Source organism: Capricornis sumatraensis, chromosome 2, assembly GCF_032405125.1.
Source record: "Capricornis sumatraensis isolate serow.1 chromosome 2, serow.2, whole genome shotgun sequence".
NCBI lineage: Eukaryota > Metazoa > Chordata > Mammalia > Artiodactyla > Bovidae > Capricornis > Capricornis sumatraensis.
The window spans coordinates 54,586,414-54,602,309 of record NC_091070.1 but is presented as its reverse complement, the minus strand read 5'-3'; the positions used below and the strand labels follow the sequence as shown (position 1 = coordinate 54,602,309).

Here is a 15,896-nt window from a genome sequence, read left to right as displayed (position 1 = left end):
AATAGAAATAATAGACAATAACAGCTTTATTATCACTTTTGAGTATATGAAACACATATTTATTTAGTAATAATTATAATAAATAGTAGCTAGAAGTGTTCTAAGCATCTTATAAATATTAACTCATTTAACCCTTATAACAATGCTATGAGATAGGCAATGGTATTATCTCTAGCTTTCACAAGAGGAAATGAAGTTGTAAATTGGTTACATAATTTACCCAAGATCACACTGCTAGGTAGTGGCTGAACCATGATTAAAACCCTAGAAATCGGGCCCTAGGGTCTATATTCTTAACTACTATGATCTTCTGCCTCAGAGAGTCCATATAAATCCCTATTATATAGGGCGTATTACTCCCATTTTACAAACAAAGGAAGGTTAAATAGAGAGAGATTAAGTGGCTTATTTAAGATTATGCATTTTATGAATAGCAAAACTTAGAATTTATCTCTGGTCTTATAATATTGAAATCCTTGTTCTTTCAGTTCAGTAGTGTTTGTATATCAGAAACAGCATCAGGTTATAAAAATTAAAATGATGGGGCATAAAATTAATTCTCTCAGTAGCTTTTATGGTTTATTCGTTCCAGGGTACATCTTGTGTACTCATTGGATGTTTGAGGAATGAAGGAATGAATCCACAGTAATTTCCTAGGCTATTATTTCCCTTAGAGAAGATTATTCCAATGGAAAATTCTGAGCTATCTCATAAACAGGAGTTATAAGACTGCAAATAATAAAAGATGGATAAAACAGTGGATAAATCACTTCTCCCTCCCTGGCTTCTGGAGGCAGTGACTGGTATATCTTCATGAGGATATAGAGGATATCTGGTAGTACCTGTTAGCAGTTTATTTGAAATACTTTTTTTTTTTTCTTTAATTCAGGATCTAAAAAGAAGCCACTTCACTTGATTAGCTCTTCTGACAAACCTGGGTTAGATCTTTTAAAAGTGGAGTACATTAAGGTAAGGGTCATAGAATGTTTATATATTTATTTTAATACTCTAAACTATTCTCTGGGAGGGAAAAGATGAGAGTAGTTTATTAAAGGCTGTTGTTTTGTGTCATAGCTTTAAATCACAGGGAAATCTACTGTTTCTCTTTCCATTTGTACACCTTCTTTCTCTTTCACTCAAGTACAGGACTAGGATTTTATAAAGCCAGACTTCTTGTCTACAAAGATGGAAGCCTGGATGAAATAAATTCTCCTGTCTTCTGGGGGATATTCATCCACCTGCATTCATTGTTTGTATGGGTAATATTTGGCTGGGTATCCTACATCAGAAGGGATGTAGTCAAATTGGATTTGATTGAGTAGAGAACTGCCAGGGTTTGGAAGTGACTCAAAAGTATGATACATGAAGAATGATGCAGGAACTGATGGCATTTAGTTTCATTCAAGATTAGTTGATTTGTTTGATCATTCAGTAACTATTTATTGAATGTCTTTTGTGTCAGATTCTGTTACACATTTGGGATACAGAAAAACATTCTCTATTCTTAAGGAATATGTAGACCAGTAGGGAGATAGGTAAACAATAATTAAAATATAATGTGTTTGATTCTTTAAGAAGGAAGAATACAAAGCGCTGTGGGAGTGGGGAGGCAGAGATACTGATTTAGCCAGAAGGCTTCTCACAGGAGGTAAAACTTTGAATTTATGTATTCCCGAGGGACAGAACTTGAACCAGTTGGTAATTATGATGGGAGATGGGTTTTTGATTCAGTGTGAAGACCTTATTAAATCAAAATTCTCTAAAGTTTGGAGTTCTAAGAAAATGAGATTTTTTTTCCTGGAGATATCCTAAAATAGACTTCTTGAAGACTTTCTAATGGGATTTAAACATTAGGTAATAGATGGGCTGGGCTTCCCTTGTGACTCAGCTGGTAAAGAATCCTCCTGTAATGCGGGAGACCTTGGTTCAATTCCTGGATTGGGAAGATCCCCTGGAGAAGGGATAGGCTATGCACTCCAGTATTCTTGGGCTTCCCTTGTGGCTCAACTGGTAAAGAGTCCACCTGTAATGCGAGATACCTGGGTTCGATCCCTGGGTTGGGAAGATCCCCAGGAGAAGGGAAAGGCTACCCACTCCAGTATTCTGTCCTAGAGAACTCAATGGACTGTATAGACCATAGGGTTGCAAAGAGTCGGACATGACTGAGCGACTTTCACTTTCTTTCACTTTCTGATAGATGGGCTAGACTACCTTGAAACCTTCTAGCCTTCGTAGTTTATCCTTCTGATCCCTAGCCATTTCCCAAAAGTGAGTGATGCCATGTTCTCCTCTGTTTAAAGGCGGAGGACAAATTTGTACTCTTACAATAAATAGATTTGGATGTAACTTTAAAGTAATGATAATGAAATTAAATATATAATGTATTTAAAAATACAGTTGTAACTGAATATAAATAAATTAATGATTATAAGTAAATGATTTGTTTACTTTGGTCTTAATTCCTTCCTTAGAACTTTTTTTTTTTTTTAGGCTGATAAGAATGGACCCAGTTTTCAAACTACCTTTGAAAAAACTGAACAAACATTTAAGGTAAGAAATTCTATTGAAAGACTGCATCCTATTTGGAAATAACCTACTCTGGAAGTCTTAAGTATCCTTTGAGGAGCCATTAGAAGTTATAAATTAACCTCATAAATGTCTTTCATACTCTGTATTTATGATTCAGGATAATAATGCTCTTATTTAAATTTACTGTATCACATCCAGATTATTTCTAAAGGAGGGAATGTTGTAGATGAGGGAACTTTAATTGACAAAGAACCAACAGGATTCTGAACAAACCAGACAATATCATTTAATGCAGGGCTCAGAAAGAATGTGAAATACAAGGAGAGATGCTGAGTACTCTGGAGCCACACTAAGGTAGTCAAATAGGGGAAGAAGAGGCAAAATGTTGTTTTAGGAAACATTAAAAAGAAAATGAGAGAAATGAGTTTCAGATTATATCTTGGAGACATGGGAAAATCTATTAAATATTGATTCTTCTTTTTAATAATTTTTATGTCCACTTAGTGTTTTGAAGCAATGAAAACAAATTCTTTTGAGTAAAAAGTGAGTTTTTTAAAAAAAATTTCACTTTGGGATTTCCCTGATGGTCCAGTGGTTAAGACTCCATGCTACCTATGCAGGGGGTTGGGTTTGATCCCTGGTCAGGGAGCTAGATATCCTGCATGCTGCAACTAAGACCTGGTAGAGCCAAATAAATTAAAAAACAATCAATTTGCTTTTAGAAAATCATATATTCTTTAAAGCAGTTTGTGTTCTATTTTAGCTTTTTGGAGTTATTGTTTTTAAAAATATATTTTTTCCTATGAGTTATGTATTCTTTTTTTAATGATAAGATCATAATTGTGGTAGAAGATCAGTGACTGAGTCACTCTTAATTGCATTTTTTATATTTAAATCTCATGCATATCACATTTGAAATAATTTCTTGACATATGGGTAACACATGGTGATTCTGGAGTTTCATGCGCTAACATATATTTTATATAATCATAATAAACAGTCATTGAAGATTCAGAAAAGCCATGAATATGTGGAATATTAGAATGACCATTACTGGCAGATTATATGCTCTATGATAATTAGGCTTGGGGAGTGGAGTAATTAGGTTACCTTGATCCCCAAAATATATTAAGTGTAATTTATTCTGCATATAGTCCCTATTTAAGGATTGTGGGTTGTAAGTCTTCCTTTCCTCTTTCTTCCTTCCAAGCAGTATAAGACAGTGGTGCAAACCTAGTTACGAGCCTTTTGCATTCATCATATGGAGACTACTGGTACAGCTGGCCTGGGAAAGTAATTTTCTTTCTAAAATATTTCTAGGTGGCTTTTTCATCTTTAAATTTGTTGCTGCATACACAAGCTCTTCTGTCTTCTGTTAACTACCTGACAACCATTATTCCATCAGATGGCCAAAACATGAGTGATACCAAGGACATACAGGTTTCTACTGAAAAACAGCAAAAAAATTCAGCTCTGCAGAAGGGTATGAAAAATACGGTTTGTTTCTAGTTAGAAAGGGTTGTAGAATTGTAGAGCCAAATGGGGACTCTTAGAGACCATCTAGTTAGTCATTTACATGCCATTTCCCCTCCTTTTATTCTTTTCTTCAAATTAAGTCGTACGTGGGTGCCTGATATGCTAGATAAATGTGATTAATACTGTTCTTTTTTAATGTCTGTTTTTGTTCTGATTTTGTTGTTGGTGGGCGATGCCTTTATGAAGGTACTAAGGGAAGAAGACCTGCATTGATTTTGAGCTCGTCCACCTCTCTTAGTGGCTCCTGAATGGGCTCCATCGAAGATTAATTAATCATATCTAACATTTTGCAGATAAGGAAATCAAAACCCACAGACGTGAGGGCCAGGATGCAAGGATATCATTGAATTGGAAAAGAGCCCGGCTTTTGAATCAGAAAGAACTCAGTTCAGATCCTGACTCTGCTACTTAAACTATGGGACCATAGGCACATTATTTAGCTTCCTTGAGTTTCAGTGTCCTTATATTTATTTAAATGCTTTCTTGCTTTTACATTATAAAAGTAACACCTCACTATTGGAAATGCAAACTACAGAATATATAAAGCAAAAAAGTGTTTGAGATCTTTAAGAACTAGAGAATTCTGTAATTATTTTAAGCAGAACACTTAATATAGGGAAGAAACCTTCATAGAATATGTAGTCCTAGAATCCCATTGTGATAGAATTGCTTTGTTTATTTGCAGTGGTTGTATCCTCTAAAGACAGTGACATTATTCACTTCAGGCTGTTTGCCAAATTGAATGCTTTCTGTGTTGTTGTTTGCGATGAGAAGAACAATATTGCTGAAATCAAGATTCAAGGTAAAAGTTCTCATGATCTTAAAAATCGTTGAAAAGATAAGGTTTCTTTTGCAATGCTAAAGCATATACACAAATGGAATCCTCTGAGCTTTGAAAACTGGCTTATTTTATGACATAATTGGACTGCATACTTTCTTTTTAACTCTTTAAGAGCTGAACCACATATACTGGTGATTTGGACCTTTTTGAGAGTTGTCTCTGGAGAAGGAAATGGCCACCCTCTCCAGTAGTCTAGCCTGGAGAATCTCATGAACAGAGGAGCCCGGTGCACTGCAGTCCATGGGGTCACAAAGAGTCAGACACGACTGAGTAACCGAGCACGCACACACAAGTGTCTCAGAAGTGAAAGGAATACTAATGTCATTGTAGGGATGCTCTTGATGAGCTGAGCTAAGTGTCAACCCAGAATTCAGTTTAAGGTCTGTGAATATGCTTTAGCTTGGTACAAATACAAAGCAACCTTATGAAGAACAAATCCTGAGTCCATTATGTTCTTTTAGGCAAAAGCTGCTAAAATGAGTCTAGCTTTTTTCTCTGACTCTGTGTTTACAACCTCACTGTAATCTGGTAAAGGTAAAGAATATGTATAATACAATTCTTGTAGAAATTAAAACCCAGAAAACTAGGCTTTTTCTCTGTTCTTTCTGAACTGGCAGTATATCTACTAATCTGAAGTTGATTCATGTAACTTTTATAGTCTCCATGTAAATGACTGGATATAAGGTATAAAGAATTTACTAAAATCCTAAGATAATCTATTTGCACTAGATGTAGTTTCTTCATAAGGGTGAAAGTTCAAATAATTTTTTTAATGAATTTATATGCTTCATTGTTTATAAAACCAAAAATATCTAATATTGCATGTATCAATTGGGAGTTCAGACATTGCTAAATTTATAAAAATATCACCTACAAAATAAAGTTATGCAATAGAAGAAAAATCTTAAGATCTTATTATGGTATCTATAGAAATTAAAATAATATGCTTCTTTTCAGGACTTGATTCTTCCCTTTCTCTTCAGTCAAGAAAGCAGTCACTATTTGCCAGATTGGAAAATATTATTGTCACAGATGTTGATCCTAAGACAGTTCATAAAAAAGTAGGTGACAGTGAATCATTAATATTTTTTGGTGAATGAGAGATTTTATTTTAATATATATTTTATTTTTTTAAATGCTAATGAAATATATTTTGATAGGAAAATGTTTCTATAATGATTATAAACACTTTTTAATAGGGATTTTGTTTTGTCATTGTCATTGTTCATCCACATTTCTGCTTTTCAGGCTGTGTCAATAATGGGAAATGAAGTCTTTCATTTTAACTTGGATTTGTATCCAGATGCTACTGAGGGGGATTCCTATACTGACATGTCCAAGGTGGATGGTGTGGTATCACTCAGTGTTGGCTGTATTCAGATTGTCTATCTCCATAAATTCCTCATGTCACTTTTGGTAAAATCACCATTTATATATAGATTTTTTTGACTTAGAAGTACTTAAGCAAGTCTGATAGTTACGATTGCAATCTTAAAACTTTGAATTTTAGGATGTGCATTGATTTGATTATTGACGTTATTTATGGATTAATGTAGAGGTCAAAACCTCTCTTTAACAGTTGAAATCATTTAATGATTTTTGTCTAGCATTGCCTATAATGGAATTGTTTTTGCTGGAACACAGTGAATCTAAATTCTCAAGTGTAAAAACTATTATAATTTTTTTTCTCTGTTTCTCAGCCATATAACTCTATTTATAATTAGCCATTGTCAGGTAGCTCATGCATATGGATGAGCTGGAAGTTACTTATTGGGAAAACATTAGCACATAAATAAAAAGAAGATGGTGTTAGAAACGATGTGCTTATCCTCCTGTTTGAATTTCTCCTTTTACTTTGTGTCTCCAGAACTTCCTGAACAATTTCCAGACAGCGAAAGAGGCTCTGAGTGCAGCTACTGCTCAGGCTGCAGAAAAGGCCGCCACAAGTGTGAAAGATTTTGCCCAGAGGAGCTTTCGTGTTTCCATCAATATTGATTTGAAAGCACCAGTTATAGTCATCCCACAGTCTTCCATTTCCACCAATGCAGTAGTGGTTGATCTTGGGTTAATCAGAGTTCAGAATCAGTTCAGTCTGGTATCTGGTGAAAACTACTCAGACCCTCCAGTGATTGACAGAATGGATGTGCAACTAACAGAACTGAAGCTTTCTAGGTAATGCTCTTTCAATAATTATGTATTCAAGTGCTATTTAATATTGTCTATGAAGTTTTATGACTGTTGAAATTCACACTCAACATGCTTCTGTTGCACAGAACAGTATCTTAAATCAGTTATTTAAAAATATTTATTAATTTTTTTGGCTGTGTTAGGTCTTAGTTGCGTCATGCGGGTTCTTTGTTGTGTCATGTGGGCTTTTCTTTGGAGTGCGTAGGCTCTCTGATTACGGCTTAGTTGCTCCAAGGCATGTGGGATCCTAGTTCCCTGACCAGGGATTGACCCATGTCCCATTGCATGGGTTCATGCAGTGAATCTGCATTCTTTTTTTTTAAAATATAAATTTATTTATTTTAATTGGAGGTTAATTACTTTACAATATTGTATTGGTTTTGCCATACATCAACATGAATCTGCCACAGGTATACACATGTTCCCCATCTTGAACCCCTGTCCCTCCTCCTTCCCCGTACCATCCCTCTGGGTTGTCCCAGTGCACCAGTCCCAAGCATCCAGTATCCTGCATCGAACCTGGACTGGCGATTCGTTTCATATATGATATTATACGTTTCAATGCCATTCTCCCAAATCATCCCACCCTCGCTCTCTCCCACAGAGTCCAAAAGACTGTTCTATACATCTGTGTTTCTTTTGCTGTCTCGCATACAGGGTTATCGTTACCATCTTTATAAATTCCATATATATGTGTTAGTATACTGTATTGGTATTTTTCTTTCTGGCTTACTTCACTCTGTATAATCGGCTCCAGTTTCATCCACCTCATTAGAACTGATTCCAGTGTATTCTTTTTAATGGCTGAGTAATACTCTGTTGTGTATATGTACCACAGCTTTCTTATCCATTCATCTGCTGATGGACATCTAGGTTGCTTCCATGTCCTGGCTGTTATAAACAGTGCTGCGATGAACATTGGGGTACATGTGTCTCTTTCAATTCTGGTTTCCTTGGTGTGTATGCCCAGCAGTGGGATTGCTGGGTCATAAGGCAGTTCTATTTCCAGCTTTTTAAGGAATCTCCACACTGTTCTCCATAGTGACTGAACTAGTTTGCATTCCTACCAACAATGTAAGAGGGTTCCCTTTTCTCTATACCCTCTCCAGCGTTTATTGCTTGTAGACTTTTGGATTGCAGCCATTCTGACTGGTGTGAAATGGTACCTCATTGTGGTTTTGATTTGCATTTCTCTGATAATGAGTGATGTAGAGCATCTTTTCATGTGTTTGTTAGCCATCTGTGTGTCTTCTTTGGAGAAATGTCTATTTAGTTCTTTGGCCCATTTTTTGATTAGGTCGTTTATTTTTTTGGAATTGAGCTGCAGGAGTTGCTTGTATATTTTTGAGATTAGTTGTTTGTCAGTTGCTTCATTTGCTATTATTTTCTCCCATTCTGAAGACTGTCTTTTCACCTTGCTTATAGTTTCCTTTGTTGTGCAGAAGCTTTTAAGTTTAATTCTTAACCACTGGACCACGAGGGAAGTCCTTTAAATCAACTCTTTATTTTGAAAAATCTCAAGCTTCTAGACAAATTACAAAAATAGTCCTGTGAGTTCACATATAATCCTTTACCTGGATTCACCAATTGTTTGCCTTTGCTTTAATTCTGTATATATACTTAATATTTTAAATTAAAATTTTATTTTTATTGAGATATAATTGACAAATTATATTAGTTTCAGATATGCAGCATAGCAATTTGATGTTTGTATGTATTACAAAATGGTCACCATAGTAAGTCTAGTTAACATTTGTCAACACACATATTCCAGAAATTTTTTGTTGTTATTATGAGAACTTTTAAGATCTATTCTTAGCGACTTTCAAATATATGATATAGTAATATTAACTATAGTCACCATCCTATACATTATGTCCCCAAGGTTTATTTCATAACTGGAAATTAAAACATTTTTTGCTAAACTGATTGAGAATAGATATCTTATCCTTTGCCCCTGTATGCTTTAGCATGTGTCTCCTACGAGCAAGGACTTTAATCCTCTTACATAATCACCACCGTTACCAAATTCTGGAAATTTAACATTGAAATAATATATTATCCAATATGGGTTCAATAGGGCTTCCCCGCTGTCTCAGCAGTGAAGGATCCACCTCCATGCAGGAGTTGCAGGTTTAATCCCTGGGTCAGGAAGATCCTCCGGAGGAGGGCATGACAGCCCACTCCAGTATTCTTGCCTGGGAAATCTCATGGGCAGAACACATGGCACATGTAATCAGTATTCAGATTTTACCAGTTGGTCTAAGGATTTCCCCTTTAGTCCATGGTCACATGTGGCATTAAACTGTATTTTGTACTAGTGAGGGGGATTTCTGTACTGATAGACATTTACTCTGTAATAGTTCTTTAGCCTTCTTTGTTTTTCATGATGATGACAGTTTTGAAGAGTATAGTCTAGTTGTTTCATGGAACGAGTCTCAGTTTTGTCTGAGTGATTCCTCATGATTTAATTGAGCATATACATTTTTGGCAGGAATGCTGTGTAAGTTATGATGTATCTCTTGGGCTCATACCAGAGGACATTTGAAAGTGTGTCAATTCATTTTAAAATCATTTTCTACCCCATCCAAGGATGTTTAATGATCTTGAGTAAAAAAGGAATGATTATAAGGCATGTCAAGAAAAGAATCCTGGTGAAGAGCTTTATAAACTTAGAGCTTGCTTTTCAAATGCCGTTTTTTCCTCTAATCTCTGTACCAGCATATGTATGAGTCCTTGAACAACTGTATTGATAATTCCTCCATATTGTCAATGATATCAGTTTCTTTTTAAAAATTATTGTCATCTATCTTCTGTTCAAAGAAAAAGGTTTTTTTAAAGGCTAATTGTCTATCATATACAGTTGAGCCTTGAACAACATGGGTTTGAACGGCATGATTCTGCTTATAAGCAGATTTTTTTCCAGTGGTAAATAATGCAGCATTAACAGTCCATGGTTGTTCGGAGCCATAGCTGTGGAGGGACTGCATATACAGAGGAACCAAAATATGGAGGGCAAAGTATGCTACATGATTGCGTGGAGGGTTGTCACGACCAGCGCCCCCACCCCCGCCCCGTGGTGTTCAAAGGTCAGCCGTATTTTAATCTGTTCGTGCTGGTGCATTGTAGATTAAATTAACTATAAATCAAGTCTGGGCTTCCCTGCTGGCTCAGAGGTTAAAGCGTCTGCCTGCAATGCAGGAGACCTGGGTTTGATCCCTGGGTTGGGAAGATCCCTTGGAGAAGGAAATGGCAACCCACTCCAGTATTCTTGCCGGGAGAATCCCATGGACAGAGGAGCCTGGTGGGTTTAGAAAACACTAAAACAGCATTGTGTTTCAAATCAGCATTTAGAGCAACAACTTTGGACCTTCTGTTTTTTTTCAATGATATATTGCATTTACCCCTATGTTTATGCATATATATCAATTATATTTCCCATAAGGACAGTGATCCAGCCAGGAATCTCCCATCCTGATATTCAGCTGTTGCACCCAATTAACTTGGAGTTTTTTGTAAATCGGAATCTAGCTGCATCTTGGTACCACAAGGTGCCTGTTGTGGAAATTAAAGGACATCTTGAGTCAATGAATGTGAGTATATGAGTGGAAAAGACCTTGTTATTGAAAGTTGAGACTCTGAGATTTTCTCATTATAAATCCAAATGAAATGTGGAAATTTTTGTTTTTACTGATGCAAGAAAAATTTCAGTGTGATATTGTCCAACAGTATTTTCAGTGTTTTAGTAGAATTTAATCTTTAGTTAAATGTTCTTTAGCTTTTAAATTTGTTATGTACACATTAGGAGAGATCTGTTTGTAAATTATTAGTATCAGTATATTATAATTCTATTTCTTCTCTATTATATATACAACCTTTTATTTTAGGGATATCTAAGTACCCATAAGATAATTATAGCATTGAATGAACCCTATATTTTATAGATGGCCTTTCTATTACATTGAAATTGTTATTGTTTAAAAAATAGCACTTCATAGTAGCACTTATGTTCCAAAATTAATTTCTTTAAAAAAAAAAGGTGATCTGATTTCTTTAATCATTATTAACTTTCACTAAGAATCATATTGATTAAGTAGATGAAACTAATACTGACTCATAAATCCTGCTGTTTTTCTCAGACACTGTCTTCACTTTGAAAATGAGATTTTAACATGAAATAAGTAGTGAAATACTTGAGTGTATAGTGATTATATAATTCTTTAGTCAGCATTAAGATTATTCGGTCCTTAGTGTTTTGTTACTAAGGATTTATTTTCTGTATTAGAATTGTTTCATTAAAAATGAAATTATCTTTTCTTGGAACATTGTATTTCACAGGTTAATCTAAATCAAGAAGATCTTAATCTTTTATTTAAAATACTAGCAGAAAATCTTGGTGAGGCTCCTGAAGATTTGAATAAAGTAAAACCAAGAATACAGGAGACAGGTAAGAGGCTGACAATAGGTGGTATAATATAAGTTACTTACAATTTATTAGGGGAGATAGACAATAAAAATGAAGTAAATGAATACATATTTACAACTGTGATTTGTATTACCAAGAAAATAAATAAGATACTGTTGAATAAAATGACAGTTTGCTTTTAAGTTAAGCAAACTCTCAGTTATTTCTAAGTTGCATGAGATAGGAGGAGGCCAGAAAGAAGGGTTTCAGATCAGTGGTGAATTCCTGGAAAAAGTTTTGAATTTGCATATATAGGAAAGAAAAAAATGTAAGTTGACTATGTAGCTATGTATGCTAGGTAGTATACTCGATCTGACTTTAAAATAAGATTCAGTAGTAATATACCTGGGGCTTCCCTGGAGGCTCAGTGGTAAAGAATCCACCTGACAATGCAGGAGACGTAGGTTTGATCCCTGGGTCGGAAAGATCCCCTGGAGAAGGAAATGGCAACCCAATCAAGTATTCATGTCTGGAAAATCCCATGGACAGAGGAACCTCATAGGCTGTAGTCCATGGGGTCTCAAAGAGATAGCTGGGCGTGCACACACTAGTAATATAGGTGTAAAAACTGAGGTGGTTGGTAAATTACCACTAAACAAAGATACTGAAAAAATTGTACTGCAATATAAATGCAAGAGAATTTAAATTATTAGATACAGTGGCCCTTTCACTTGAGGCAAAGTAACTACCAGACCGATTTTCTAAGCTGTTTATGTATGTATATACACGTAGCCTAAAGGAGGGCATGGTAACCCACTCCAATATTCATGCTTGGAGAATCCTGTGGACAGAGGAGCCTGACAGGCTACAGTTCATGGGGGTGCAAAGAGGAGGACCAACTGACATGACTTAGCAGCATATACACATACATAGTGTATCTTGGTGTTCATTCCATATCTGTATATATTCTATGTATAGATCTAACTCATTCTTTTTAATGGATGCTTGGTATTAAATTCTGTTGAAGTATCATAATTTATAAAGTCCCTGTTAATGGACATGTCAGGTTTATTTCAGTCTTTCACTTAAATTATGTTGCATTAATTATTCTAGTGCATACACTTTTAGAAGTACATGTTTATCTGTTGGGAACATACCAGGACTAATCGGTAAAAGAGTATTTCAGTTCAGTTCAGTTCAGTCGCTCAGTCGTGTCTGACTCTTTATGACCCCATGAGTCACAGCACACCAGGCCTCCCTGTCCATCACCAACTTCTGGAGTTTACTCAAACTCATATCCATTGAGTCGGTGATGCCATCCAGCCATCTCATCCTCAGTTGTCCCCTTCTCCTCCTGCCCTCAATCCCTCCCAGCATCAGAGTCTTTTCCAATGAGTCAACTCTTCGCATGAGGTGGCCAAAATATTGGAGTTTCAGCTTCAGCATCAGTCCTTCCATTGAACACTCAGGACTGATCTCCTTCAGAATGGACTGGTTGGATCTCCTTGCAGTCCAAGGGATTCTCAAGGGTCTTCTCCAACACAGTTCAAAAAGCATCAATTCTTCAACGCTCAACTTTCTTCACTGTCCAACTTTCACATCCATACCATAGCCGTGACTAGATGGACCTTTTTTGGCAAAGTAATGTCTCTGCTTTTTAATATGCTGTCTAGGTTGGTCATAACTTTCCTTCCAAGGAGTAGGCATCTTGTAATTTCATGGCTGCAATCACCATCTACAGTGATTTTGGAGCTCCCCAAAATAAAGCCTGACAGTGTTTCCCATTTATTTCCTATGAAGTGATGGGACCAGATGCCATAATCTTATTTTTCTGAATGTTGAGCTTTAAGCCAACTTTTTCACTCTCCTCTTTCAGTTTCATCAAGAGGCTTTTCAGTTCCTCTTCGCTTTCTGCCATAAGGGTGGTGTCATCTGCATATCTGAGGTTATTGATTTAGTTTTTGTTAAAATAATAATTTAATTAGTACATGTAATTTAATTTCACTTATTGTTTTGACAGTTGAACCACATAGAACTTATACGCAAAATGAGTATGAGTGCTTTGTACTCCCATCAGGTTGTTTTTCTGTGCCTTCTCTAACCCAGCATATTATCAGATTTAAAAATTTTTGCCAGTTTGCTGAGTGAAAAATGGTATACCACTGTATTTTTTTTCTATTTTCAAGAGGTTTTTTTTTTTTTTTGTACCTAAAACTAATACAATATTTTTAAATTCTAATTGGAGGATAGTTACTTTACAATATTGTGATGGTTATTGCCATTTATCAACATGAATTGGCCGTAGGGATACATGTGTCCCCTCCCTCGTGCACCCTTCCCACCTTCCTTCCCACCCTGTCCCCTGCAGGTTGTCACAGAGCACCAACTTTGGGTTTGGGTTCAATAATTTAAGTCAGTTGTATCTCAGAAACAACAATAACAACAATAACAAACACACACAATGAAGAAACTACAGGGGGTATCTTTTTTTTTTACAGTATGTTAATACATATAGCAAAATGTACAATTCAGTAAGCTCATTTATATGTGGCTACACTGGTACAATCACCATGAATAAGATATAAAACATTTCCAGCACTGAACCCTAAAGCCCTCCCTATGCTCTTTCCTGGTCAGTACCAAACTCCCACCCTCCCCTAAGATCTATCCAGAAGTTACTGCCATTCTAGTTTGTAATACCATGGATAGAGTAGTTTTCCCTCTTTTTGAATTTCATATAAGTGGAATCATACAAAAATTACTCTTTCTTTTTTGGCTTCTTTCATTCAATAGTTTCTGGGATTCATCTGTCGGAATATCTAGCACTAGTTTGTTCCTTTTATTCCTGTTTCCGGGTTTTGACTATCGCGAGTAAAGTTGCTATGAAAGTTATCACACAATCTTTTGGTACAGTTATATTACTTTTTTTGTTTTGAACATACAACTAAGGGTAGAACTACTGGCTTATATGTTAGCTTACATTTAGCTTCAGGAACTTGTGCCAGGTTATCCTGATCAGTTTTCCAAGTGGTTGAATCAGTTTACTTTGCTACCAGCTGGTTATGAGAGTTGCAGCTTTTTCACATTCTCACTGGGAAGGCCATTGTCAGTCTTTGGTTTTTATTTATTCCTTGGTAACTAATGAAATTGAGGATCTTTTCATATGCTTATTGGTTATTTGGATATTCTCTTTTTCGACATGATCATTCAAGTCTTCTCAGCCTTTGGACTAAGATCAAGTGTAGTATGGGGGCTTCCTAGGTGCTCAGTGGTGAAGAATCCACCTGCCATTGCAGGAGACGAAAGAGATGCAGGTTCGATCCCTGGGTCGGGATGATCCTCTGGAGAAGGAAATGGCAAACCCACTCCAGAATTGTTACTTGGTAAATTCTATGGACAGGGGAGCCTGGCAGGCTACCGTCCATGGGGTTGCAAAGAGTCAAATACGACTGAGCGACTACGCACACGTTCAGGTCTATTGACCGTTTTTATTGGGTGTGGTCTTTTTTTCTCATTGGTGTATGGGAATTATTTATTCATTCTGGATAGGAGCCCTTTGCTGGTTACGTTTGCTATATGTATACATGTTAGTATATGTGTAGAAATGTCTTCTCTCTATCTGTGGTTTACATTTTCACTCTTAATGGGCCTTCTGTTTAATAGAATTAGTTACTTTTAATGAACTCTAATACATATTTTTTAAATGATGAGGGCTTTTAATTTTATATTTAAGAAATCTTTGCCTATTTTAGAAATTGTTTTCTAAAAGCAAAATATTTGCTAGAATTATTTCCCCTGGATCACATTATGCCTGAAACAGTGCTAAAATAAGGTGATAGTTAAGAAACCTTGCCCTGTGTTTTGCTTTCTCAAAGGTAGTAATTAACAGCAGTGGTTTTCCATATGGAAAACACTAAGCAGGGTACTGAGTCTGTTGGGACCTCAGTTTGCTCATCTGGGAAGTGAGAACAATAAAGTTTTTACCTCAGAGTATTGTTAGGAGAGTTAACTGTGCTAGCCCACGCACATCTGTTAGCACAGCATCCTACGCAGAGGTAAGTACGTAGCAAGTGGTCGCTGTTACTAGCGTTGTGTGTTACAGTTTGGAAAGCACATTTTGTTGTGTTTCAGGGTATGAATTTCAGGACAACAAGCTCATAGGTTTTACTTTTTGTTCTTGGTATGGCATAAGAAGCTTCAGCTGTTTTTCTTGTCAAACCTTCATTCTTGTTATTCTCCTCATGATTTAACCATGTCAAACTCCATTCTGTTTGCAAAACCTGTCCCGATGTGTTCTTTCTCTGTGATTTTTCTGCTACCTCTTACTTTATTCTTAGAATGTCTCCTCTGTTTGAGGAGATCCTCCCCAGTTCTGCTTGAGTGATAACTCTCCTGTGA

The 15,896-nt window shown here is 36.1% G+C and overlaps 1 protein-coding gene across 4 annotated transcripts in view; it reads left to right on the top strand.

Annotated features, from left to right (window-relative positions):
• The window catches only part of VPS13C (vacuolar protein sorting 13 homolog C), a 180,020-nt gene that overhangs the window by 80,514 nt on the left and 83,610 nt on the right, over positions 1 to 15,896 (top strand). For all 4 annotated transcript variants that reach the window (XM_068965194.1, XM_068965193.1, XM_068965196.1 and 1 more), the window contains 9 exons: positions 890 to 969; positions 2,491 to 2,550; positions 3,850 to 4,012; positions 4,751 to 4,867; positions 5,864 to 5,967; positions 6,155 to 6,322; positions 6,774 to 7,078; positions 10,539 to 10,686; positions 11,432 to 11,540. In XM_068965194.1, coding sequence (XP_068821295.1) covers positions 890 to 969; positions 2,491 to 2,550; positions 3,850 to 4,012; positions 4,751 to 4,867; positions 5,864 to 5,967; positions 6,155 to 6,322; positions 6,774 to 7,078; positions 10,539 to 10,686; positions 11,432 to 11,540 — 1,254 coding nt within the window. The remainder of the gene's footprint in view (positions 1 to 889; positions 970 to 2,490; positions 2,551 to 3,849; positions 4,013 to 4,750; positions 4,868 to 5,863; positions 5,968 to 6,154; positions 6,323 to 6,773; positions 7,079 to 10,538; positions 10,687 to 11,431; positions 11,541 to 15,896) is intronic.